Here is a 21,675-nt window from a genome sequence, read left to right as displayed (position 1 = left end):
CCAGCTGCGGCGCGGTGCCCTCGCCCAGCTGTGCCCGCTGCCCTCGGGCTGCGCCTCTCCATCCAGCTGCGACTCCGCCCCCGCCCCGCCCCGCAGCCAATGGGCGCCGCCGCCGGCCCTTCCCTGGGCGGGGCTCCGCCCCGCGCCCCGCCCATGGGGCGAAGGGGTGGGGGGCGTGTCCGCAGGGCGGCGGCGGGCCAATGGCCGCGCGCGTCTCTCGGGCCCAATGGGAGGCGGTGTCTCTGCGGGGCGGAGGGAGCCCGAGCGGCGGCCGGGCCGGCGGGGGCGCGGGGCCCGGTACGTGTCGGTGGGGCCGGGCCGCCCCGGTGTGTGGGGCCGGGGGCCCGCGTGTGCGGGGCTAGGGGGCTGCGGGGCTGGGGGGGGCAGGATATGTGGGGCTAGGGGCCGGGGGGTGGGGGGAGGTTAGGGTATGTGGGGCTGGGGGGTGTGTGGGGGTCAGGGTTATGTGAGGCTGGGGACCTGTGGGGTGTGTGTGGGTCAGGGTATGTGGGGCTAGGGGGCTGTGGGGTGTGTGTGGGTCAGGGTATGCGGGGCGAGGGGGCTGTGGAGTGTGTGTGGGTCAGGGTATGTGGGGCTAGAGGACTGTGGGGTGTGTGTGGGTCAGGGTATGTGGGGTTAGGAGGCTATGGGGTGTGTGTGGGTCAGGGTGTGTGGGGCTAGAGGGCTGTGGGGTGTGTGTGGGTCAGGGTATGTGGGGCTAGGGGGCTGTGGGGACAGGGTATGTAGGGTTAGGGAGCTGGGGGAGCAGGGTATTTGGGGCTAGAGGGCTGTGGGGTGTGTATGTGGGTCAGGGTATGGGGCTAGGAGGCCTTGGGGGGCTATAAGGTATGGGGGCATCAGGATATGTGGGGCTAGGAGGCTTTGGGCGAAGTGGTGAGGAATGGGGGGGTCAGGATATGTGGGGCTAGGGGGCTGTAGGAGGCTATAAAGCTTGAGGGGGTCACAATATGTGGGGCTACGAGGCTGTAGGGTGTGTATGGGGGGTAAGGGGGCTGTAGAGGCTATAAAGTATGGGGGGATTAGGATATGGGGGATAAGGGGGCCGTGGGGTTTGGGGTTAGGATACGTGGGGTTGGGGGGCTGTAGGGGGCTATAAGGTGTGGAGGGGTCAGGATTTGTGGGGCTGGGGGGCTGGGGGGCTTGCCTGTGGGTCAGGAAACATGGGGCTGGGACGCTGTAGGGTGGTGGGGCTGTGAGGTGTGGGCAGGAGGGGGGGGGTAAGGATATATGGAGTGCGGGGGCTGTGGGGTGAAGGGGGTCAGGACCGCAGGGTGGGGGTCAGGGGCCTGGAGGTGGGGGCTGTGGGGTGAGAGGCTGTCTAGGGTGGGGGCTGCGGGGGTCGGGGCGTGGGGGTACGGATGTCTGGGGCGAGGGGGGCCATGGGGTGGCTCTCCGTAGAGCTTCAGGGGTGTGGGGCGAAGGATGGGTTGCTCCCGGGGGGGGGGGCACAGGCGTGTGGGGCAGAGGAGAGCGGGTCCCGGCGGCCCCAGAGAGGGGGGCACAGCTTGGGGGGCCGGGGGCGGCGGGAAGGTGCCGGCTCCGCGCTCCGGGCGCTCCCTGGTGTCCCGGCAAGCGCCCGTCTCTCCTCTGCTGGGTCACGCGCGGAAGCGCTGGACTTTGGTCCGTGTTTGCGCTGCCGAGCGGCTGCTCCGACCGGCAGGCAGCCGCGCGACCAGAGACCTCTGCGGCGTCCCGGGGGCTCCTTCGGCTCCCCTGGAGGGGACGGTGCCGTTGCAACGCCGGGAACGCGCGGAAAACACGTGTTGTAGCTTCCAATCTTGGGTTAGAAACACGGGGCTGGGGAGCAAACCGGGGCCGGCGCTACGTTTTGTTCTTGCTGCCGACCTCGGCTTTAACTCTCCCGATTTCCTGTGGCCACAGCTCGGGGTGGAAGGTCCCTTGGATGAGGTGTCGCCCCGGGCTGCGGCTTGGGGACTGTTGTTCTTGGGGCTGGCAGCTTAAACGGTAGGTTGAGGTCATACTGGGTGACCACAGACTAAACGGTCCCCGCTGGCCTTGTGATCTGCGAAACTATGAGTCAACAGCTGACTGCAGAGCGAAACCTGCGCCAGGCAGAAACGAGAGGGCAGCAGCCCCCAGGGAGGCGATTTGGCTCTCGCTCGGGACGGAGGCTCGAAATGAGTGTGTTTGCTGCAGGGTGGATGGGTGCAGTGTTTTGGGAGCGGAGTAAAAGCCTTTGGCATCTGCTAAGGCTTTTTTTTTTTTTCCTCCGTGGTGCTGCAGAAGACAGTCCTGTGGCAACCGTTCCTAGAACAGGGACGCAACCAGGGGCTTGAGGGATTGAAGCGGGTCTGTGTGGAAAGAAACGCCTCTGGCTGAACCTGAAGCCGCTTGAAATCCATATCGGGGGATGCAAACAGCAAGAGAGACAGCGCTCCTGCTTGGGGTCAAACCCGGCTCGCTTTCGGTTGTTGGGAGTCACGTTAAAACAGCCTCCTCGTGAACTGAAACAAGCTGCTCTGGTTTGCGCTGGTTTAATAAGGTCTGTTTAAGAACTGATTCTGTGCGATTTCCAGATGCCAGGGAGATGCAGGTTTTGGAAGGATGCTCTGAAGTTTAAGGAAGCCCCCGGTCGGAGCGGAGCGAGCGGCCGCGTAGCTTGAATCCAGCCCTTGCCCTTCCCTTCCTCCTCTGCGACGTGAACTTTGAGTTCACGCTTGCCTTGGGCCGTTGACCCCGAGACGAGGGCCTTGGCGTAGCTGAATGGCTGCGAATCTCCAGTGCAGATGGGCTAAATTCCACAAACCACATCTTTCGAGAGCGCAGCTGTGCTGAGGCTGCAGAATGTGGCTGGTAACAGGCTTGGCTCTACCTCCGGGCCTGCGCCTGGAGCCTGGCATTCCCGGGGTTTGCACGGGTGAGAGAAACCACGGCTGCGGAGGATGGAGCCTTGGTGCAGCCCCGCTCGGGGCGAAAGCGGGAAGGTTCGTGCCCTGCAGCATCAGCGCTTGCCCCGTTACGAAAGGCAGCTGATCTCGCACCGGGAAGGCTGGATCTCCGCTGTGCGAGGATCCCTCCAGGCTTCTCCGTTGCAGGAGAGGATGGGGGGATCGGCCCTTTGCTTGGCAGCCTGTAGCTTGGGGAGATTCAAACTGCTTCGTAAGTGTTGCTTGCCTTCATCTGTAGCGCGCAGCGCTCGTGCCCTGGGCCCCGAAATCTTCTGAGCCCTCTCTGTATCCGTGTCAGCTGCCGATGCGGCAACTCTAAGGCCGGAGAAAACCCTCCGAGCGCCTGCTCCCTAGAACCGATTGCAGTGGACTGCTCCCTTTGCTGCTGCTGACAGCAAGCTCGGGTGCAGAAAAAGCCTTTTAAAGCTTCCTGTAACTTTTGTCGGGAGTTGCTGAGTGCCCGCGGCTCCTGCTGATCCGCTTTGGAGTGCAGGAGTGCCGGTGGCATGGGAGCACGCTGCGACTGAGGAGGACTGCCTGCTCCTCCGGCTGCGATCCCGAGGCCGGGCTGAGGTGGGGAAGACGGCAGCCCTTCGGCTGCTCGGTTTCTAGAAATGAGGAAGCGGGGCGCTGGAGAGGAGGAACCCGCCGCCTGTTTCGGATTCTGTTCGCCTCATGAGGAGGGATGGGGGAAATTTGCCAAGGATCGGCTTCGGGATCTTTCTGTGCCTCTGGCCGGAAGTTGAAGTAATTCTGTCACATGCTTTGCTTTGAGAGGGTCTGGAGAGGCGCTTTCCTTAAGCAGCTGGGCAAGGCGCGGGCAGGGCTCCCTCCCTTCGGCAGGTTCCCCTGGCTACGGTTGCACACGTGTGAGGAATTCCTAGAAAATTGCTCCTCTTGGTACCTTGTCCTCTCTTCCTTGCCCAAGCCAGAGTAAACACGGCCCGGATTGCACGCTGCCCAGAGCGGAGCCAGGTATTTACTTTCACCACGCACCTGGGCTGAGGCAATCGGGAAAGCTCAAGAGCTTCCCGCTAGCAGCGCGGACACCCCAACGAGGGACGCCTCTGAGCTGGGCCTGCTTATTTGGTCTACCTGGTTTGTCCAGCACGTGTAGGGTGGGAGGAATCCCGTTGCAGCCGACAACGGAGAAATGGGGAGAAAGTTTGCAAAAGGGGGGTGGATAGGCTTAATGCTTCAGAAGGCACGAAGCTTTCTTCCCTTGCAGGCGTTGGGGTTTGCTCTGCAGGGCTGTTTGCTTCTGCCCCCAGCAGCGCTGGTTACAGTGAGCCCCACGGAGAAGCGTGCGCGAGCGCAGCTCCCGAGCAATTCGGACTCTTTGGGCACGGCGAGGGGGAGCGGGAGAAGCGCTGGAGCGCCAAGGCCTCAAGGCTGCAGCCTGTTTCGTGGTTGCGCTTCGTGTCTGCTGTGTCGCAGGAGAGACGGGCGAAGCCTCAGGGGCCGGAGCCGCCTCCTCCGCCTGCCCGCCGGGAGATAAGGCCGCGAGCCTTCGCGCCGTGGTGCGGGACGGTGATAGGGTGCTGCGGAGCTGCTCCGGGAGCCAGCCGCGCTCCCGGGGGACGTGGAGCCTGCAGGACTTCTGTCCCCGCAGCGCTGCCCCTGCTCTGGGGCTGTTTGGAAGACAAACGCGGGAGGCAGGAGCGCGCGAGCTTGCTGGGAGCACCGAGCGGAGCGGGAGGGTACGACAGCGTCTGGCTGCCCTCTGCGGGAGTTCCCTGCTGACTCGGGTGTTTATCACCATCAGAGGAAGTAGAGAGCCGTGTATTGAGGTCTCTGTCTTTAGTCAGCAAAGACGACGACGCTTGGCTGCATGTCTGATGAGGAATAAGCTCCAAATCTTGCCCTCGGTTCTACAGCCTGCGCTGCAGCAGGCTGCCGGAGGGAGAAGCGCCGAGGGCAGAGCAAGGGGCTGTGGGTTGAGCTAACGGGGTGGGAGTGGTGTTTGTGGTGTGGGGGAGCAAGGAGGAGCTGGAGCCAGGCTCCGGGACCCGTCCGCCGCCGCGGGGCCGGCGTCGGCGCAGAGGAATCCGGCAGCCAGAGCTCCGCGCGAAGGGGTCTCGTCTCCCCCTGCTCCTGTCGCTGATCGCTCCGCGTCTCAGACAAATCGCTTCCCCGTGCAGGTGATACAACGTCCCCCACCTCTGCCTTGGCCTGGGTCACGCGGCGTGCAGAGCATTTGAAGATCGGGACCGAGTTATGCTTCATCTGACGGCGAGGTTTGTAGCCCCGCGTGCCTCCGCCGAGCAGAGCCCTGCAGTCGCAGCGGGGAACCCGCCCAGCAGCGAGGCGGAGGGCGCCCTGTCCTGCGGCGGGCTGCTTCTTGCCCTCATAGCACTAGTTGTTTTTCTCTCTGCTTCCCTTGCTTTCCAGCTGGGGGATCTTCGAGGGCCGTCGACATGTCTCTGTGCCACTGCGCCGTGAAGCACAGCGAGTCGGACATGGAGGGCTGCTGCTTCTCAGCGGGCGGGGGCCTGAAGGTGTGCCTGCACTGGAGTGGCGAGGAGGAGCAGGAGCGGTGCCGGACCTACGCGCAGGGCACGCTGAGCGCCGAAGAAATCTGCATCGATATCGCGCGGAGGATTGGTGAGTGCCGGGCATCTGCTGGGCCTGGAGCCCCATCCGCCGAGGCCGCCTGCGAGCGCGGAGTGGGCAGCGCTGCGCGGGTTTCGTTAGTGCTGCCCGCCTGGGACCGGGAAAGCAGGCCTGCTCCGCAGGGATGGAAGTGGGTTCCCAGCTTAGTCAGGTCCTCTGCTCCGAGACTAGAGAGATGAACATCTGTACCCAAACAGCCTCTCCTTTAGAGCCGACCCCCACTCAGGAGAAAACCTCAGGTTTTGTCCTAGAACTGAGAAATTTCCGCTGTCCTCTCAATCTCTGAGACCATCTAGACCCCTTCTTTTTCCAGTAAATCTGAGATTTTATTTTGCTTTTAAAAAGCAACTTCTTGGCAACTAGCTGTTAACAATCCTTCTGTCAAAATCTAAACATCAACCCCGTTTGCTCCGGAGTTCCTGAGAAGTGGGGTAGGATGCCTCTTCCCCTGAGGCCCAGGCCAATGGGTCTGTGAGTTATTGGAGCATGACTAGTTGAAGAGCAATTACTTCACCTCTGACTCATCAGCATCCTCATTTAATGAGCGCTCGTCCTCCCTCTCCATGGACTTCTCCTGGCAAGCTGCAAAAATCCTGGGGGAGGAGGGGGGTAGGGCACCTGTGCCTCGGTTCTGCCCCAGCTCTAGGTCCGAGAGGGATCCTTTGCAGTCGTCTTGGCTTGAATTAAGGGCAGCTGATGTCCTTTTTAATCTCAGATTCGCTGGAAAAGGCTTTAGCTCTTTTCCAAAGTTTAATGGGCAAATCAGTCTCGGTTCGTATTTCCCATGGGTTTTACTTAACTCTCCTTCCCCTCCCCCTGCTGCAGTATAAGCAGCTCGGCGCGTTGGTTTATTTGGAATAAAAACTGCTGAGGCTTCTCTGGCCAGCTGGCTTTGCCCGAGCCTGCCGGAAGGACAGCAGATACATGTCTCTCTTTAAACAGCACTTTTAAAGACTATCCTGCCTCTGACATTTGTGAGCAGCAACGCAGTGTTCGGAAGCTAACGACGAGAAGGAAGTCTCTGTCTCTGAACATGGGGTGTGGGTTACTATCCCTGCTGTTGGGAGCATGGACAGGGTTGTGCTGCCAGCAAAATCTGGTGACTGGGAGGAAAGCAGTGAAAAGAGAGATTTTTTTTTTTTTCCCAGTCAGCTGTGAATCTTCACGAGCTCGACTGCATGTGAAAAAGCGCTTCCTTGGCACCTCACAGGAATCCTCTCTTCTTTGCAGGCATCACACCGCTGTGCTACAGCCTCTTTGCGCTCTATGACACCCAGAGCAGAATCTGGCTCCCACCCAACCACGTGTTCAAAATCAGCAAAGACACCAACCTGAACCTGCTCTTCCGCCTGAGGTGAGGGTAGTTGCCTCTGCTCGTTCCTCTACTGCTGTTTGCTGACCCCCTTAGTGGAGATAAGTCTTATGGAGCAGCCAAGCTACTTTTGTTGCGGAACAGTGCACCCAGTAGTTTAATAGGGCTGCACTGGAAATACGCGGCTTGCTTTTCTGTTCCTGCATTACCTGTAGCATAGAATTGCCTAGAAATGTGTACTAAGGTTGGCATGGGATCAGGTAACTCACCAACTCCTTTGGGAAGTGAGGAACTCGGCAGGGTTCGTCTAAATCAGAATATCTGAAGGATTAAACGAGGAACTGGAAATGTTTGGAGTTCGTGCTTGTCGTGCTGAGTGAGAGGTGAGCTATGGAAAACGTCCTTTCCCTGTTCCCGATACTCCTCCATCTTTTGACCTGCAATCCCCCCTTCTATTCCAGTCTGTGCTCCCCGCTCTCAGCTCAGTCCCTGCGCAGGACATTGCCTCCAAAGTGTTTCGAGACCACCAGCAAACACCCGAGGGGGAACAGGCCAAGCCTCACGTGGGGTGGGCGTGCGGTACTGCAGTCTGGGTTTCGGGGAAGGGGAAGGCTGGTGTGTGACTCTAACCGGCAGACCATTTTCCAGGCTTCTTGCATCTTTGCAAGATGCTCAGGTTCCTTGGGGATGAGCAAGACACCAGTCTTACTGCTGTATGGAGCAGTGTTTTCTCCTAAAACGTTGCCACTGGCCATCACATTAGGAGAACTCTTTCAGGCTCGCTTTTTTTGTGGTGTCTGAGTCATAGCACAGGTAAGACTAATGTGCAGCTAGGGAAAAGCAGAAAATGTGGCCTGGGGATACATTAGCCTGTGCCTGCCTTGTTTTATACAACCTGCAATACCTTCTTCCTCCCGGGGGACTGAAGGGCTCCTGCTAGAAAGCAGAATGCTGAGCAGGGGCCTCTCTCTGCAGCTACCCATTGCATGAGGGACATCCATGGTGCTCTCTAGGAACAGAACCGATGCATCAGAAAACGGTCCCTGGGGTGCTGTGCCGGCCTGCTGCGAGCCTGCCGTGCCCGAAGTACCTCTTCTGGAGCTGGCGTCACGCGCATTACTGTGGCGTCTGAGGAACGCTGGGGCGGTGGCTGGGCGCTGCGACCGCCTTGCGTACCACAAACTTGCCCGCATGCAGAGAGAGCGTGGAAAAGCCGTGCCTGTGAATCCTGGTGACTAGCACCCCGATCTCTGTCGGCCACTCTCTGTGCCCTGAAGGAGTAGAGACCCCCGGTCTGCAGCGCTCTGGCTGCAGATGAGGCACAGTACTCTGGGCTCCGACTTTCTGGGCCGGAAAGTGCTTTCAGCTCTGGTTTTGAGGGCTCACTGTTTCGATGCAGCCTGCTCGTTCCTCATGAAGTCAGGCATTTTTTTTCTTTAAGAGTTAGGGAAGGATTTTTCCCTCCTGTTATGCTCTGGTTTTGTAACGTGCTGTCAGTCGGGAGGGAAAAAGAATAGCTTGTGTTTGTCTCTCTAAAGCTGCCTTCACCTCCTTCCCATGTACAGCTTGGTGTGGCTGCATCATTTGTGTGCCCAAACTCGGCTGGGGTAGCTGCCTGCAGGCAGCCACAGGAAGTGTTCTGCGTACAAGCACCGAAATAGCCTCGTGTGCATTACCACAGACGGCAATGTGGCTTTCGGGGTTGAGGGGAGCGTGTAAACAGCGGGAGCGGAAACACGCTCTGGCCAGAGAACTCTCTTCATGCTGACACCTCTTAGATGTGGGTGTTTGGCATTTTGAGGGACAGTCCTCACCCAAGGCGTTCTTACAAATGTTCCTCCCAGGGGTGCCCTGCAGCGGTACGAGCTGCTGGGGTTCAGCAGAAAGAAAGCTCAGCGTGGAACAAACTGGGTTTGAGCTGCTGAACTGCTCGCAGGGGGCCTCTGGGGAGTTTCATGGGGGGCTGCTGTAGGGATGCTTGTAGGTCTGGATCAATTGCAACCAGAGTAAATTAGCATGCTGGTTCTGCGGATCGGCACCTGCTGGGCCCTTGGGTGTGCTGGGCAGCGCAGCCATCCATAAACTCTGAGTCAGGTCATGGGAAAGCTGGAGAACGGCTTAGAAGAGATTTTGATAGCAAGAAGGGAAGGTTGCTTCCCCTTCTGGTGTCTGACTCTCTGCCTTGCGCTCAGATCCGTGTTGAGGACCCGCGTGATTCTCGTGTCAGCAGCTGGGGTTTAAGCGACCTTTGAACGCGTGGCTTGGCCTTAACAAACCAACCGACTGCCTTGAACTAGGAACGTGACCCAGCTAACAGAGCGCTGCTGGGCTGGGATTCGACGGGTCGCGCGTCTGTGAGTGAGAGCAGGGGCAGGCGACAGCCCTCCTGCCTCCAGCAGCGCGAGAGAGGGTGGCCTTCTCTGCTTCCCTCCTCTGCAGGTACTACTTTCGGAACTGGCATGGGATGAACGACAAGGAGCCGGCAGTTTATCGCAACGTGCCCCGGCAGAGCGACTCCCCGGACGAGAGGTTGCAAGGGGGGGCCTTGCTGGACAAGTCGTCCTTCGAGTACCTGTTTGAGCAGGTAGCGACCGGGCGTGGGCTGCTGGGTTGGCCGGAGGCTGGTCACCCCTGGAGATGGGAAAACCTGGGATCTCAGACAGCGACTGTCTCGGCTTGGGAGAGAGCCTCAGGGTGATCCAGCTCGTGGGCCGGGTTGTGATCAGCCCTTTCTTCAGGGTCTGTTTGTCCTGCTGCGGGTGCTTTGTTTAAAGGACAAACACAGCTGTAGTTTTGCCAGGAGCCTCAGAAAGCTTTTGTCCTGCTTGAGGCCTCCCTAGGAGGCTGGGAGCTGAAATGGGGGGTTTCCATCGCACCTTGGGGGAGCGGGGGAAGGCACCGCAAGTCCGTACAGGATTTTTTCCCCTTTGTTTAACTCTCTCTCTTTGGTAGGGGAAATTTGAATTCATAAATGATGTGGCGTCTTTGAAAGACCTCCAGACCGAACAGGAGATCCAAAGGTTCAAGAACGAAAGCTTAGGCATGGCTGTGCTTCACCTCTCTCACATTGCCATCAAAAAAGGCATCTCCCTTGAGGAAGTGGCCAGAAAATACAGGTGACTGCCTGGCTTCGAAGCCTCGGGCTGGGGGCTTTCTGCTCTGTGGTTGTCTGAAGGGTTTCTTCTGCTCTGCTAGCAGGCTGCTGCGAGAGGGCAGCAAGAGACAGTGCGGCTACTCCAAGGAGTGAGGAGATGGCAGCCTGAATGGGTTTGTGTCCTAATGCTTCCTCTTTTCAGCCAGTTGTGTGGTGGAGGGAATGGCCTGACCACGGAGGACAAGTAGATGTTAGAAGGCGCAGTCAGCGTTTGGGATTGCTAACATGGCTAGTGTGCAAAGCCATGGATGGAACGTGCATCTGGGAGCGTACAGCCCGTTCTGCTTTCGTCTCAGGGAGGGAGTTTGGCCTCGGAGCTGTGTGTGTGAGGTGGTGGCTGGGGCACTTCTAATTTGGTGCGGCTTGACTTGCCTTGTAAACCTGTCTGCACATCTGTGGTCTGACTCGCTGTCTGCCCACGTCTCTCGCCCTCGTTTCCCTCTGTCCTCTTTGTGAAGCTGGAGCATGAGCAATGAGGAGGTGTTTTGGGCCGTTTTAGGTGACGCAGAGATCGGCTGTGGCCGTTCTGCTGAAGACCCTGGCTGCGCAACTCTGCTACGGGTGTCTGAGATTTTCCTGACCAGTTGTTCCTCCCTTCCACAGCTTCAAGGACTGCATCCCACGTTCCTTCTACCGCCAGATCCAGCAGAACAACTATCTGACCAAGTTCCGCATGAAGAATGTCTTCAAGAAATTTGTGCAGCGCTTCCAGCGGCACACAGTCAGCACTGGAAAGCTGACGGAGCAGGACATCATGTACAAGTACCTGGCCACCTTGGAGCACCTGGCACCCCGCTTTGGGAGCGAGCTCTTCTCCGTGCTCTCCTTGGAGACCTCCTCTGAGGGGGAGAAGGTGCAGCTGTACATGAACGGAGGACATGCGCAGCTGGAGCATGGGCACGTGCTGCTCCCCAAGGACCGGCCTGCCACCCACGAAGTCCTTGTCACTGGCACGAACGGTATCCAGTGGCGGCCTGTGCCTGTTGAGGTAGGTTGGGGTGGGAAGAGCAATTCGCATCCAAGTCTGTGGAAGGTCCCACACTGGCTTCTTTTCATTAACTTGTACTCCTGAGCTTTACCACCTTGAGTGGGTGTAAGGGTCAATGCTGAGGCAGTACAATTTAGTAGATGGACTGCTGCACAAGGCTCAGGGAATCCTGAGCTTTTTTTCCAGCTCATCCCAGGTTAGCCAGCACCTGCCATGGACTAGTGTCTATCCATGCTATTTCCCAGCTGTAGGAAGGGCTGGGACTGATGCTGTGTGTCTCTGGCCCTGCAGAGCATCGAGAGCTTCTCCCATCGTGGCTATTTTGGGAGGAAGGCCAGAAACAAAGAGGTGGAGCCCAAGGGGCTGAATCAGCCAGCGGAACGGAGCGAGCCGAAGTGGGTACAGTTCTGCGACTTTCGGGAGATCACTCACATTGTGATCAAGGACTGCAGAGTCAGCATCAACCGGCAGGACAACAAATGCCTGGTGAGTGAGCCCTTTTCTGCCTGAGCTGCCCCACTGACCAGCTTAATGCATGTGGGAGCCAGTAATTGCGCTTCCGAGACGGGAAGGAGACGGTACTGAAGGAGCGATGGGAGGAAAAGTGGTCTTTCCCAAGGTTAATGCCAACAAGTTGAGTTTTGCCGTGATGTGCTTTGCTTTCCTTGCTGGTCCTGCTGCTGGCCAAGGCAGGCCCTCTGTTGCAGCACCAGAGCTGAGCCCTGCAAGGCGCATCCTCCGATCACTTGTTGCAGGCCCTCAGTGGGCTCGAGCACTCTCCTCCTCGGGCTGGCAAAGGGCAGAGCGATAGGCGGATTTTGGGGTGCTTACACCCTAGCTTGGTGATTTCTCATGTGTGGACTGGTTCCCTCCCTCCCTTCAGGAGCTGGTTCTCCCGTCCTACGAAAGCGCGCTCTCCTTGGTGTCACTTGTGGACGGCTACTTCCGGCTCACGGCTGACTCCAGTCACTACCTGTGTCACGAAGTGGCACCGCCGCGGCTCGTGATGAGCATCTTGAACGGCATCCATGGGCCCATGCAGTAAGTGGCTTCTTCTGGGTGGGAGACGGAGGGTGCGCCGGCGTCGGGGGGGACGTGCTGTGTCCTTGGGGCTTTTCTGGAGCTGATCCCCTCCTCCTGCTTCCAGGGAGGAGTTTGTCTTTGCCAAGCTGCGGCGGGAGGAGCACGAGGAGGGGCTGTACATCATCCGCTGGAGCGTCCTTGACTTCAACAGGATGATTCTGTCTGTGGTGAAAAGGGGCCACCAGCAGGTGAGATGGGAGTCCGGGTGCGCTGTGACACACGGGGCACAAGCCTGTCGGAGCAGTCCCTGGGGTAGACTGTAAGCTGAGAATTTTGCTGTTTACTGTTTAGGTTGTATCCGACCTCGGTAGCCCCCGTAGGCCGGCAGAGCCTCCTCCCGTGCAGGAGGAGCGGGGTGGCAGGGCAGCTGCCCTGGCGCGGGGTGTTGTGCTGTTTGCTGTTACATCTCCTCGGGCTTGTTTGCCTTGCACAACCCACAACAGATCACCTCCGGGGAAGGGGGAAAGGCTCCAGCTGCCGAGTGTGGCCGAGTGCCAGGAAAGAGGCAGGGCAGAGCAGCGTGCCTGGGGGCAGCGAGCTCCAGCAGGCGTTTGTCTCGTTAGGAGCGAGCTGGGCTGCAGCTGGTCTGAGCTGCCGGCTTTCTGGGTGATGGGAAGGTAGCTGCAAAGGACGGCCCTTCTGCTGGAGTTACGCTCTGGGCCAGAGCGCTGCCTCCAGGGTCAGCCAGGTCGGTGTTGTGGTTTCTGTGGCCGCAGCAGCGATGCCTGTTCTGACATTGCTCCGTCTTTCCTAGGGCTCTGGGGTGCAGGGTGCCCTCAAGTACCGGCAGTTCCGGATCCAGAAGAAAGGCAGCTCCTTTGTGCTGGAGGGGTGGGACCGGGAGTTCTCCACCTTGCGGGAGCTCATGGATGTACTCAAGGGCTGCACGCTCAAGTCTGGCGATGAGAGCTTCACTGTGAAGAGGTGTTGTCCACCCAAACCAGGAGGTAGAAGAAGGGCTCTTTCCCTCTCTCGAACTGGGGGAACAAGGGCATCTGGCAGTTTCTGGGTCCTAGCATAGATCTATTCCCTCTTGCAGAGATTTCAGACCTGCTAATCACACGGAAGGTGAAGGATAGCACAAAGCAGATCCTCAGCCTGACCCAGCTCAGCTTCCACCAGATCCGCAAGAACGAGATCACACAGGTTGTGTGCTCTGCCTTCCCTGGCAGCAGGGTTTAAGGGGTAGCGTGTGTAAATGTGTTGGCTGGAGGCGGTTGCTTCCCTGCTCAGGGGATGCTACCAAGCCCCAACCACCACTGGTGCAAGGAGGGGGGATGCACAGAGCAGTTGCTGGCTTTGGTTTGGCACTTTTATTTAGTAGGAGGATTGACTCCTTCCTTCCCCAAGGGGAGGAGGCCGAGTCCTGCAGAGGCAGCACTGTCGGGGCAGGAGACAGTTTCTTCCCTGCCATCCGCAGCAGTGTGCGAAGGTGCCACAGAGTTGACAGAGGGAAGGGGGGAGAGTTGACTTGGGAGTGCAAGGCTGAAAATACCCTCCCTGAGACAGTGCCAGGTCTGACGTCCGTGCGCCTTCCTTGTGTGCCGGCAGCGAGCCCACCTGGGGCAGGGCACCCGCACTAACATCTACGACGGGGTGCTGAATGTGTGCGGGACCGCTGGGGCCGATGACGAGGCTGAGTACTTCTCCACTGAGCAGAACAACAACAGCCGGGAGATGCACGTGGTCCTCAAAGTCCTGGACCCCAGCCACAGAGACATTGCCCTGGTGAGCGTAGGCCCTGCGCCAGGCTGGGGGAAGGGAGGCGGAACGGAGGCTAAAATGGCCCCGAGCTGCTCTCTGTGCTCTGGGCAGCTCGCAGGAGGTCCCCGGCCGTGCAGAGACGAGCTGCTGTTGTGACGTCCCCGCTCCTCTCTCCACAGGCGTTTTTTGAGACCGCCAGCCTGATGAGCCAAGTGTCGCACGTCCACCTGGCTTTCGTGCACGGAGTCTGCGTGCGAGGCTCCGAGAGTGAGTACTGGGCGCTCGCCCCCTTCGTCGGTGATGGCCGCGGCTGCCCTCGCCTGCTGCGGCAGCTGGCCTGGCCCCTTGCCTCGCGCTGCCGCCTTCGTGGTGCCTTTCCCTTGCTGCTGGGCTCGCGGCTGCGCCGGCTGCTGCCAGCTCCATCACTCGGCAGGCGTGTTTCTGGTCGGAGCACCCTCCTTGCCGATGGGCGATGCTCTTGGTGTCCTCCTGCGTGGTGCCGAGGGCTGGGCTCTTGGGCTGCTGGTTGAGACCCTCCCCGTCTTTTGTGTTCCCAGATATCATGGTGGAAGAGTTCGTGGAACACGGTCCTCTGGATGTGTTGCTGCGGAAGGAGAAAGGCCGGGTCACTGTGGGCTGGAAAATCACCGTGGCCAAACAACTGGCCAGTGCCCTGAGCTACCTGGTAATGGGCTGGTCCGGGAGCGGGGCATTTTCTGGGAAGCAGCTGGTACCTGTGCGCCTGGAGGCCACCTCCAAGCACCTTCTCTGTTGCTCCCGTCCACTGTAGCGCCCCATAGCACTGTCCCCAGCTGTGGCCCTGGGTCTGGATGGCAGCAGGGCAGGGAGGGTCTGTCACGACCTTTCTCTGCTCTTCAAGCAGATATCCGCGTTTTTAGCATAACTGCCCGCACCTCACAAGACCCCGTCCTCGCTCACTCTTTTCTGGAGCTGGGTTGACCCTTTCTGGGTAGCATGTGTGAACTTCAAACCCTGAAAGCTGACGCTGCTCTGCAGCTTCAGATGGGGCCAGGCAGGCTGGGAAGAGCCGCGAATCAGAACACTGCCCTCCCTGCGCGCTGGGCTTCTGGCCAGCAGCTCAGGAATGCTTGGTAGCTGCTTGTGGAGACATGCATCCCAACACTGGGTAATCCTCGTGCTCCTTTCTTCCTCCTGGGTTCCCTTTGTGCAAGGGGACAATGAGATATGGAGGTGACACGTGGATCCAAAACTTGGTAACTGGAGTCGGGAGTCCCGCGTTTCCATTTTCTCGTGCAGCTCATAGACCTGGTGTGTTTCGATGCGTCTGTGGGGTCTCTCCGAGGAACAGTGCTCTTCATGTCCTCTTGTTTCCACAGGAGGACAAAAACCTGGTGCATGGCAACGTGTGCGCGAAGAACATCCTGTTGGCCAGGAAGGGCTTGGAAGATGGGTCGCTGCCCTTTGTTAAACTCAGCGATCCTGGAGTCAGTTTTACCGTGCTCTCTCGAGAAGGTATTCTCTCGTCTCACGATGCTCGCAGGGCATTTCCTTGAATTGAGCAGGGCTGGGCCTGGGCTTGCTCCCAGCTCCTGTAATTTCTGAGCTAGAAGTCCAGGTGCTTTTTCACCTCCTGCAGCCCGGGTGGTTAATGAATAGCGTGGGTTATGCCTGAGCTCTTTGGCATGGATCCTCTGCCTTCCTTTCAAGCTTTAGTTTCGCAATATGTGGCATTCTTTGGTGTGGAGGAGGTTTTGGATGTGCCTCTGAAAGTGGGCATGCCAGCTCTGTAACAGTGGCTGGTCTTGGCCTGTTGCTCTTCTCCTGAAAGCTGCTGTCAGAGACAGCTGCGCTGCGGCTTCCAGCTGCCTCTTCCCGGGGGCTGCGATCCCACAGGGAGCTTTTCCCCGTGTTCATGGAGTCGTGCCCTGCTCCAGCGTTATCCCGTCAGCAGCACCTCACTGCGCCTTCTCTCTCCCAAAGAGCGCGTGGACCGGATCCCGTGGATCGCTCCAGAGTGCGTCCAGGACGTGGGAAACCTCAGCACTGCGGCTGACAAGTGGAGCTTTGGCACCACGCTGCTGGAGATCTGCTTCGACGCGGACGTGCCGCTCAAGGAGCGCACTCCTTCGGAGGTAACTTGCGTCCCCTCTCCTTCCTCTGTGAGCTGCTGCCTGGACCTCAATTCTGGGACAAGCCAGCCCCTGTCCGTTTAATGACGGGAGCAGATTTGGAGCAGGCGCAGGGCTGCAGCCCGTGGATGGGTTGCTTTCGTTCGATCTCATGGCCTCGTCCAGCAGCTGGAGGGTGTTTGAGACCTGCCTTTCTTTCCCCTCTCAGAAAGAGCGCTTCTACGAGAAGAGGCATCGCCTGCCTGAGCCGTCCTGCAAGGAGCTGGCCACCCTCATCTGTCAGTGCCTGAACTACACTCCTGGCGAGCGGCCCTCCTTCCGGACCATCCTCCGGGACCTCACCCAGCTCCAGCCGCACAGTAAGGCCCCGTCCTGCCCTTCGCAGCCAGCCCAGCTTTGCCCTAGGCGGCTGGTTTGGGTGTAGGGAGCCTTCTCCTTCCCCGAGGAGTTTCTTTGTAGTCTTTCACCCTGTCTAAGAAGACAGACTACCCCGAGATGAGAAGCGGTAACGCAGATGGCAGCCCTCCTGTCTGTGCTGTTACTTGACTTCTCCTTCCTGGAGTCTGGCGGTTCAGATGGAGCTAGCTCCCTGCCCACACGCCTGTTTGCATGATCCCTTTTGTCCTCTCTGTGGAGTTTTTTGTTCTCGGGGATGCCTTGCACCCGAGAACTGATGTTCTTTTGGTCAGAGCAGAGCTGGGTCGAGGAGACCCCATCGTCGCTGCTCCTCAGCTGCAGGGGTGGGAGCACACGTGCGCAGAGTGTCTGTGCTGCGGGGCTGCCTCAGCTGTTCTCTCAATCTCCTCGATTTCCAGACCTCGTAGACGTCACCTCCGTGAACCCCGACTTCCCAGTGTCAGACCCCACGGTCTTTCAGAAGCGCTATCTGAAAAAGATCCGAGAGCTGGGGGAGGTAAATGGCATCTTTTGCCCCTGCTGTAAGGGCCCTGCGGGAGCCAACATGGCTTGAGGCGTGATGAATCCCCAGAGGAGCAGAGAGCTGATAAAGACACCGAGGGCAATTTAGTCCTTTTGGATAGGATGGGAAGGGCAGAGGGGCTCGGAGCTTGTTGGGAGAGTGTTTTCCTCGTAGCAGGTTAGTGCGAGATTGGCAGCCTGCGGTGCCTTGCACTGCTGTGTGATTGATCTGCTCCCGTCGCTCCTGGAGGAACCGGGCTCTTTCTACACTGATTCCCCAAAAATCTACATCTAGACTAGGGGGCAGCAAAGTCCTTATTTTCAAGCTGTTTTCACTGAGGATGTTCCCCCTGTGTAAGAAGTCTGTTCGCCCCCAGCAAGCATGTTGAGAGAGGCTGCTCCTGGCACGGGGAGAGTGGGCTGGAGAGGAGCTCTGCCTTTGGCAGCATCCCAAAGGCTGTGTCCGCTTCCTCCCAGGGTCATTTTGGCAAGGTGAGCCTGTATTGTTACGACCCCACTAACGACGGCACTGGGGAAATGGTGGCCGTGAAGTCTCTCAAGTCTGGCTGCAGCCAGCAGCTTCTGGCCAGCTGGAAGAGGGAGATCGAGATCCTCAAGACGCTCTACCACGAGAACATTGTCAAGTACAAGGGCTGCTGCAGCGAGCAGGGTAAGGCCGTCCCTCCGCTGCCGGGGGGATGTGGCTGCTTCGCTGGATTCGCAGCGCAGCGGCTGTGTCGCTGAGCGTACGCCGTCCCGTGCGGCTCCTCTCAGCCGCTGCGCCCCGCTCCGGGACCTGTGAATTTGCCACGCGCTGTCCCAGAGGGGCACGTTTCGGAGTGCCTTTGACACCCCTCTCTGCAGGGAGAGCTCTTGCAGAGCTGGTGACGCCCTGTGCTGTAGGGTTGAACACAAACAGCAGAGCCTAAACCTGCTGTCTGCTACCGGGAGCGATTCCTGTTGCCACGAAGCATCTCCTGTAGAGATGCTCAAAACCCAGAGTTTCTTTCTGGCAGGAGAGGGCTGGGATTTGGGATGCCCCTGCATCTCTCCGTGAGAGCCCCACCACTCACATGCCGTTTGCCTCTTGCTCTCCTGCCAGGGGAGAAGATTGTGCAGCTGATCATGGAGTACGTGCCGCTGGGCAGCCTGCGAGACTACTTGCCCAAACACAATGTCAGCCTGGCCCATATCCTGCTCTTTGCCCAGCAGATCTGTGAGGTAAAGGCGTAACCTCTTGTGAGGCATCTGCAGTCCTTGCAGAGCGTGGTGGGGCAGGGCAGAGTCAAGACGGGGTCGGGAAAGCCCTGTGAAAAGGGAACGACAACAGGGCAGCATCGAAGGGAAGGGGCAGTGAGGGCTGGGACTCCCGGGTGCTCCGCGTGACTCTCTGCTTTGCTCTCCCCAGAACGGGTCTAACCCCTGTCTTCCTCCCTGCAGGGCATGGCCTATCTGCACTCCCTCCACTACATCCACAGGGACCTCGCTGCCCGGAACGTGCTGCTGGAGAACGAGAACGTGGTGAAGATCGGAGACTTCGGCCTGGCCAAGGCCATCCCCGAGGGCCACGAGTACTACCGCGTCTGCGAGGACGGAGACAGCCCCGTCTTCTGGTGAGCGCAGCCAGGCCTGCGTCCGCCCCCGGCGCGTCCCCGCTGCCAGCGCGAGGCAGCAAACGCGTGGGGTGGAGCGGCAGAGGTCTGGGGTGAGCGGAGGGGAGGACGGATCCCGGCGTGGCGCTGGGACGTTTGCTGGGGACCGAATGAACGTGCCAGGCTCTGGCTTGCTGGCGCTCTCTCGTGGCTGCCCTGCCTTGACTGCGCCGGCTGCCCCCGCGCAGGTACGCCATGGAGTGCCTCAAGGAGTGCAAGTTCTACTACGCGTCCGACGTCTGGTCCTTCGGGGTGACGCTCTACGAGCTCCTCACGCGCTGCGACTCCAGCCAGAGCCCTCCCGTGGTGAGTCCCGGTGGGGGCCGGTGGCTTCCCACCGCCGCGAGTGTCGGCGCTCGCGAAGCCCGTAGCGGAGCCTGACCCTCCCCTCTCTCGCAGAAATTCATCGAGATGATTGGGGCGACTCAGGGGCAGATGACAGTTCTGAGGCTGATTGAGCTGCTGGACAGAGGGAAGAGGCTGCCCAGCCCGAAGGACTGTCCCTGCGAGGTGAGGCGGTAAATCCCTGCCCTGGCTCTGCCTGCTGCCATCGGCCATCTGCCGCGGAGTTGTCTTCCAACCCAACGGGCCCTAAAGCATCCCCCTGCCCCGGCCAGCTGGAGCGTCCGCAGTTCGGGAAAGAGGCCGTTGCAGTGAGGCACCGAAGTGACAAATGTGTTCAGGGAGGCAGAAAAATGAAAGGCCCTGCGTAGCGGCAGGGAAGAGGGGAAAGGTGAGGCTGGGGGGCCGAACACGGGGCAGAGCCTCTGCTGTGCTTCCTCGGGGCCTAGAGGTGAGGATCCCCTTTCCCCATCGCGGCTGGAGAGACTTTCGGTGATCCGTGTCCGTCTCCAAGCATCAGTCTGTCCGTGCGACTCTTCTGCCCCGTGGGGTTTACCTGGGATGTTCAGCCAAAAGTCCACTTGCTCTCCCTGGGGCGAGGGGTGGAGCTGCCTCTTGTGTCCCTGAAGATCACGTGGCTGCATCCAGTGAAAGGTGGAGAAGGCTTTAATGTGGATTTAAGTGGAGCTGTGGTTCAAACTAAATTGCTGTAATTGTCTTATCTGGGTAATAGCCCTGTCTTGCACTGAGCCTGTGCTCTTTGCAGCTGGCAGAGGCGGCCGTTAAGCCGGGAGGGTTGTGATATCTTGTGTTATTTTGTTCAGAACCTGGCCTGCTTCTCATCTCCTTCTCCTTCTCTAGATCTACCGCCTGATGAAAAACTGCTGGGAAGCTGAAGCCTCCTTCCGCCCGGCCTTCCAGAACCTCGTCCCCATCCTCAAGGCCTTCCACGAGAAGTACAGGGCTCAGGCCCCCTCCGTCTTCAGCGTCTGCTGAGCACGATGCTGCGGAACTCGCTGGAGGAAGGAGCGCAGCGGGCCTGGACGCTGGAGCGGAGGGACTCTGCATGCGGGAGCCCTGGGATGGGACAGCCTGCATGGATGAACTGGGGAGTGCTGGGACCCCAGTGCCTGCTGCTGCCTGCTCCGCCGGACCCCGGAGAGCTGCGTCCCCCTTCGGACTCTCCCCTTCCATAAATTTCACGGAAGCAGCTGTGGAGGACAAGACTTCAGCCGCTGCTCCTGAGCTCTGGACCTGTTGCTTCGGCCTGGGTTTTTTAGCTCTCTGGTCACTGGGTGGATTTTGGTGCAGGAAAAGAATATTCCAGTTGCTGCTGCGGATGGCGAAGGCCGCGGGGAGAGGCAGCAGCTGGGGCCGAAACGCCTCCCCCATGGGACTCTGAAACGCTGGACGCCGGCTGCGGAGCGAACGTGAAAAGGGATGTTGTGGGGAGCCGGCTCCTGCGGAAAGAGCCGCTCTGTCCTCGGAGCCAGGCGGCTTCGCCGTGCCGTGGAGGGCTGCTGGGAGGAGGAGGAGGACGGCGCGTTGGGTGGAAGCAGCCAGCTGTGATCCGTCCCTGCCTGCACGGAAAGCAGGACTGACAGCCGCCTGCCTGCCTGCCTGCCCCGGGATCTTCTCCCGGCGAGCCGCGTCCGGCGGCTGCCCCTTCGCCTCCTGGCGGTACTTGACGCTCGGTGCCTCCCGTCCTGTTCCTGTGGCCGCCCCGGGAGAGCAGCAAGCGGGAGAAGGGAGAAGGGCCTTGCCCGCGGCGCGGCCCCCTCCGCTCTGTGCCTCTCCCGGCCCCTGCCGCGCTGCGCCGCCTCTCCGTGTGCCTCCCGGGGCGGCCGGCGCTCCGGCCCTGTCGCCCCTTCCCTGCTCGGGCCGAGCCCAACACTGTGAATGAGACTGGGGCAGCGCGGGGGCGATTTACAGCCTTAAACCCCTCCGGGCTGCGGGACTGCACCTGCCTCGCCTCCCTCCGCCTCGGTGCCGCTTTCCCCTCCCTGGGGTTGGAGGTGCCGGCGCCGGAGCTGCACGGAGCCCACGGGAGTGGGGTTTGCAGCCCCTTCCCGGCTCCCGGTGACGTTTCCGTGCCTGTCGCCTTCGGCACAAGCCTCTCGCCTTCCTCACCGCGATGCCTGGATCCCGTTTCCCGTAGGAATTGGGGCAGCCTTTCGCCCGCCCACCCGAGCCCCCCACCGGGGAAGGTGGATTTTAGCAAAATAATTTGGCACTTTATTGCAGTTCGGTGTCTCCGCTGCATTTCCTCTCCCCAACGGCTTGGGAAACTTCCCTGGGGGCGGGCGGGGTGCCTCCCCGCTTGCCTCCCTCTCGGCCGGGTCTCCGATCCCCTTCCCTGCTCGCCTGCTCCCACGGAGCGTTTTTGGGATCGGCGCTGCCGGCGGGGAGAGGCGCCGGGGGCCGAGGCACGGCGGAGGCTGTTTTCCCCTCTTCCCCCTTTATTTATTGCCTGCTCTGTCGCGTTGCGTGTGGGGCCCGTGCGGCGCTGCGGCCCTGCTGCTCCAGGCCGTGGGGCCGGGACCCCCCAGTGCCCCCTGGCACCCGTGGGGAGCCGGCAGCCTCTGGGCCCCGCTCCCAATAAAGGATGTAACGGCCCCCGTCTCCTCTCGGCATCCGGCACCCCGCGTTTCCTGGGGGTGTGGGGCAGCAGCACTCAGGGCACCTGGGGGAAGGGGGGGCTGAGGCTGGGGTCGCTATAGGGCAGGTGGGTTTGGGGTCGCTCTAGGGCAAGGGGTCATTGGGGTCACTGTAGGGCAAGGGGTCATTGGGGTCACTATAGGGCAGGGGGTTCAGGGTCACTGTAGGGCAAGGGGTCATTGGGGTCACTGTAGGGCAGGGGGTTTGGGG

General features: G+C 60.0%; 1 protein-coding gene across 4 annotated transcripts; it reads left to right on the top strand.

The window, feature by feature from the left end:
- The first annotated feature begins 261 nt into the window (after window positions 1-261).
- On the top strand, window positions 262-19,810 carry TYK2 (tyrosine kinase 2). 4 transcript variants are annotated; one of them, XM_067314727.1, is made up of 25 exons: window positions 262-297; window positions 5,072-5,167; window positions 5,322-5,534; window positions 6,774-6,897; window positions 9,295-9,439; window positions 9,808-9,971; window positions 10,613-10,997; window positions 11,289-11,483; window positions 11,881-12,038; window positions 12,145-12,268; window positions 12,835-13,027; window positions 13,120-13,226; window positions 13,632-13,808; window positions 13,964-14,051; window positions 14,342-14,469; window positions 15,143-15,278; window positions 15,747-15,898; window positions 16,104-16,254; window positions 16,711-16,808; window positions 17,291-17,483; window positions 17,916-18,034; window positions 18,254-18,426; window positions 18,654-18,771; window positions 18,865-18,975; window positions 19,669-19,810. In XM_067314727.1, exons 3-25 carry the CDS (start codon window positions 5,348-5,350, stop codon window positions 19,801-19,803), a joined length of 3,561 nt encoding a protein of 1,186 aa, XP_067170828.1. In that variant the 5' UTR covers window positions 262-297; window positions 5,072-5,167; window positions 5,322-5,347; the 3' UTR covers window positions 19,804-19,810. The 4 variants fall into 4 exon arrangements, with proteins under 4 accessions (XP_067170828.1, XP_067170830.1, XP_067170829.1 ...); XM_067314729.1 differs by lacking the exon at window positions 262-297 and adding an exon at window positions 4,363-4,630; XM_067314728.1 differs by lacking the exon at window positions 262-297 and having other exon boundaries at window positions 4,973-5,167.
- The last annotated feature ends 1,865 nt before the right edge of the window (window positions 19,811-21,675 follow it).

Source organism: Apteryx mantelli, chromosome 36 (genome assembly GCF_036417845.1).
Source record: "Apteryx mantelli isolate bAptMan1 chromosome 36, bAptMan1.hap1, whole genome shotgun sequence".
NCBI lineage: Eukaryota > Metazoa > Chordata > Aves > Apterygiformes > Apterygidae > Apteryx > Apteryx mantelli.
The sequence above is the reverse complement of the archived record's forward strand: the minus strand, read 5'-3'. Positions and strand labels throughout refer to the sequence as shown.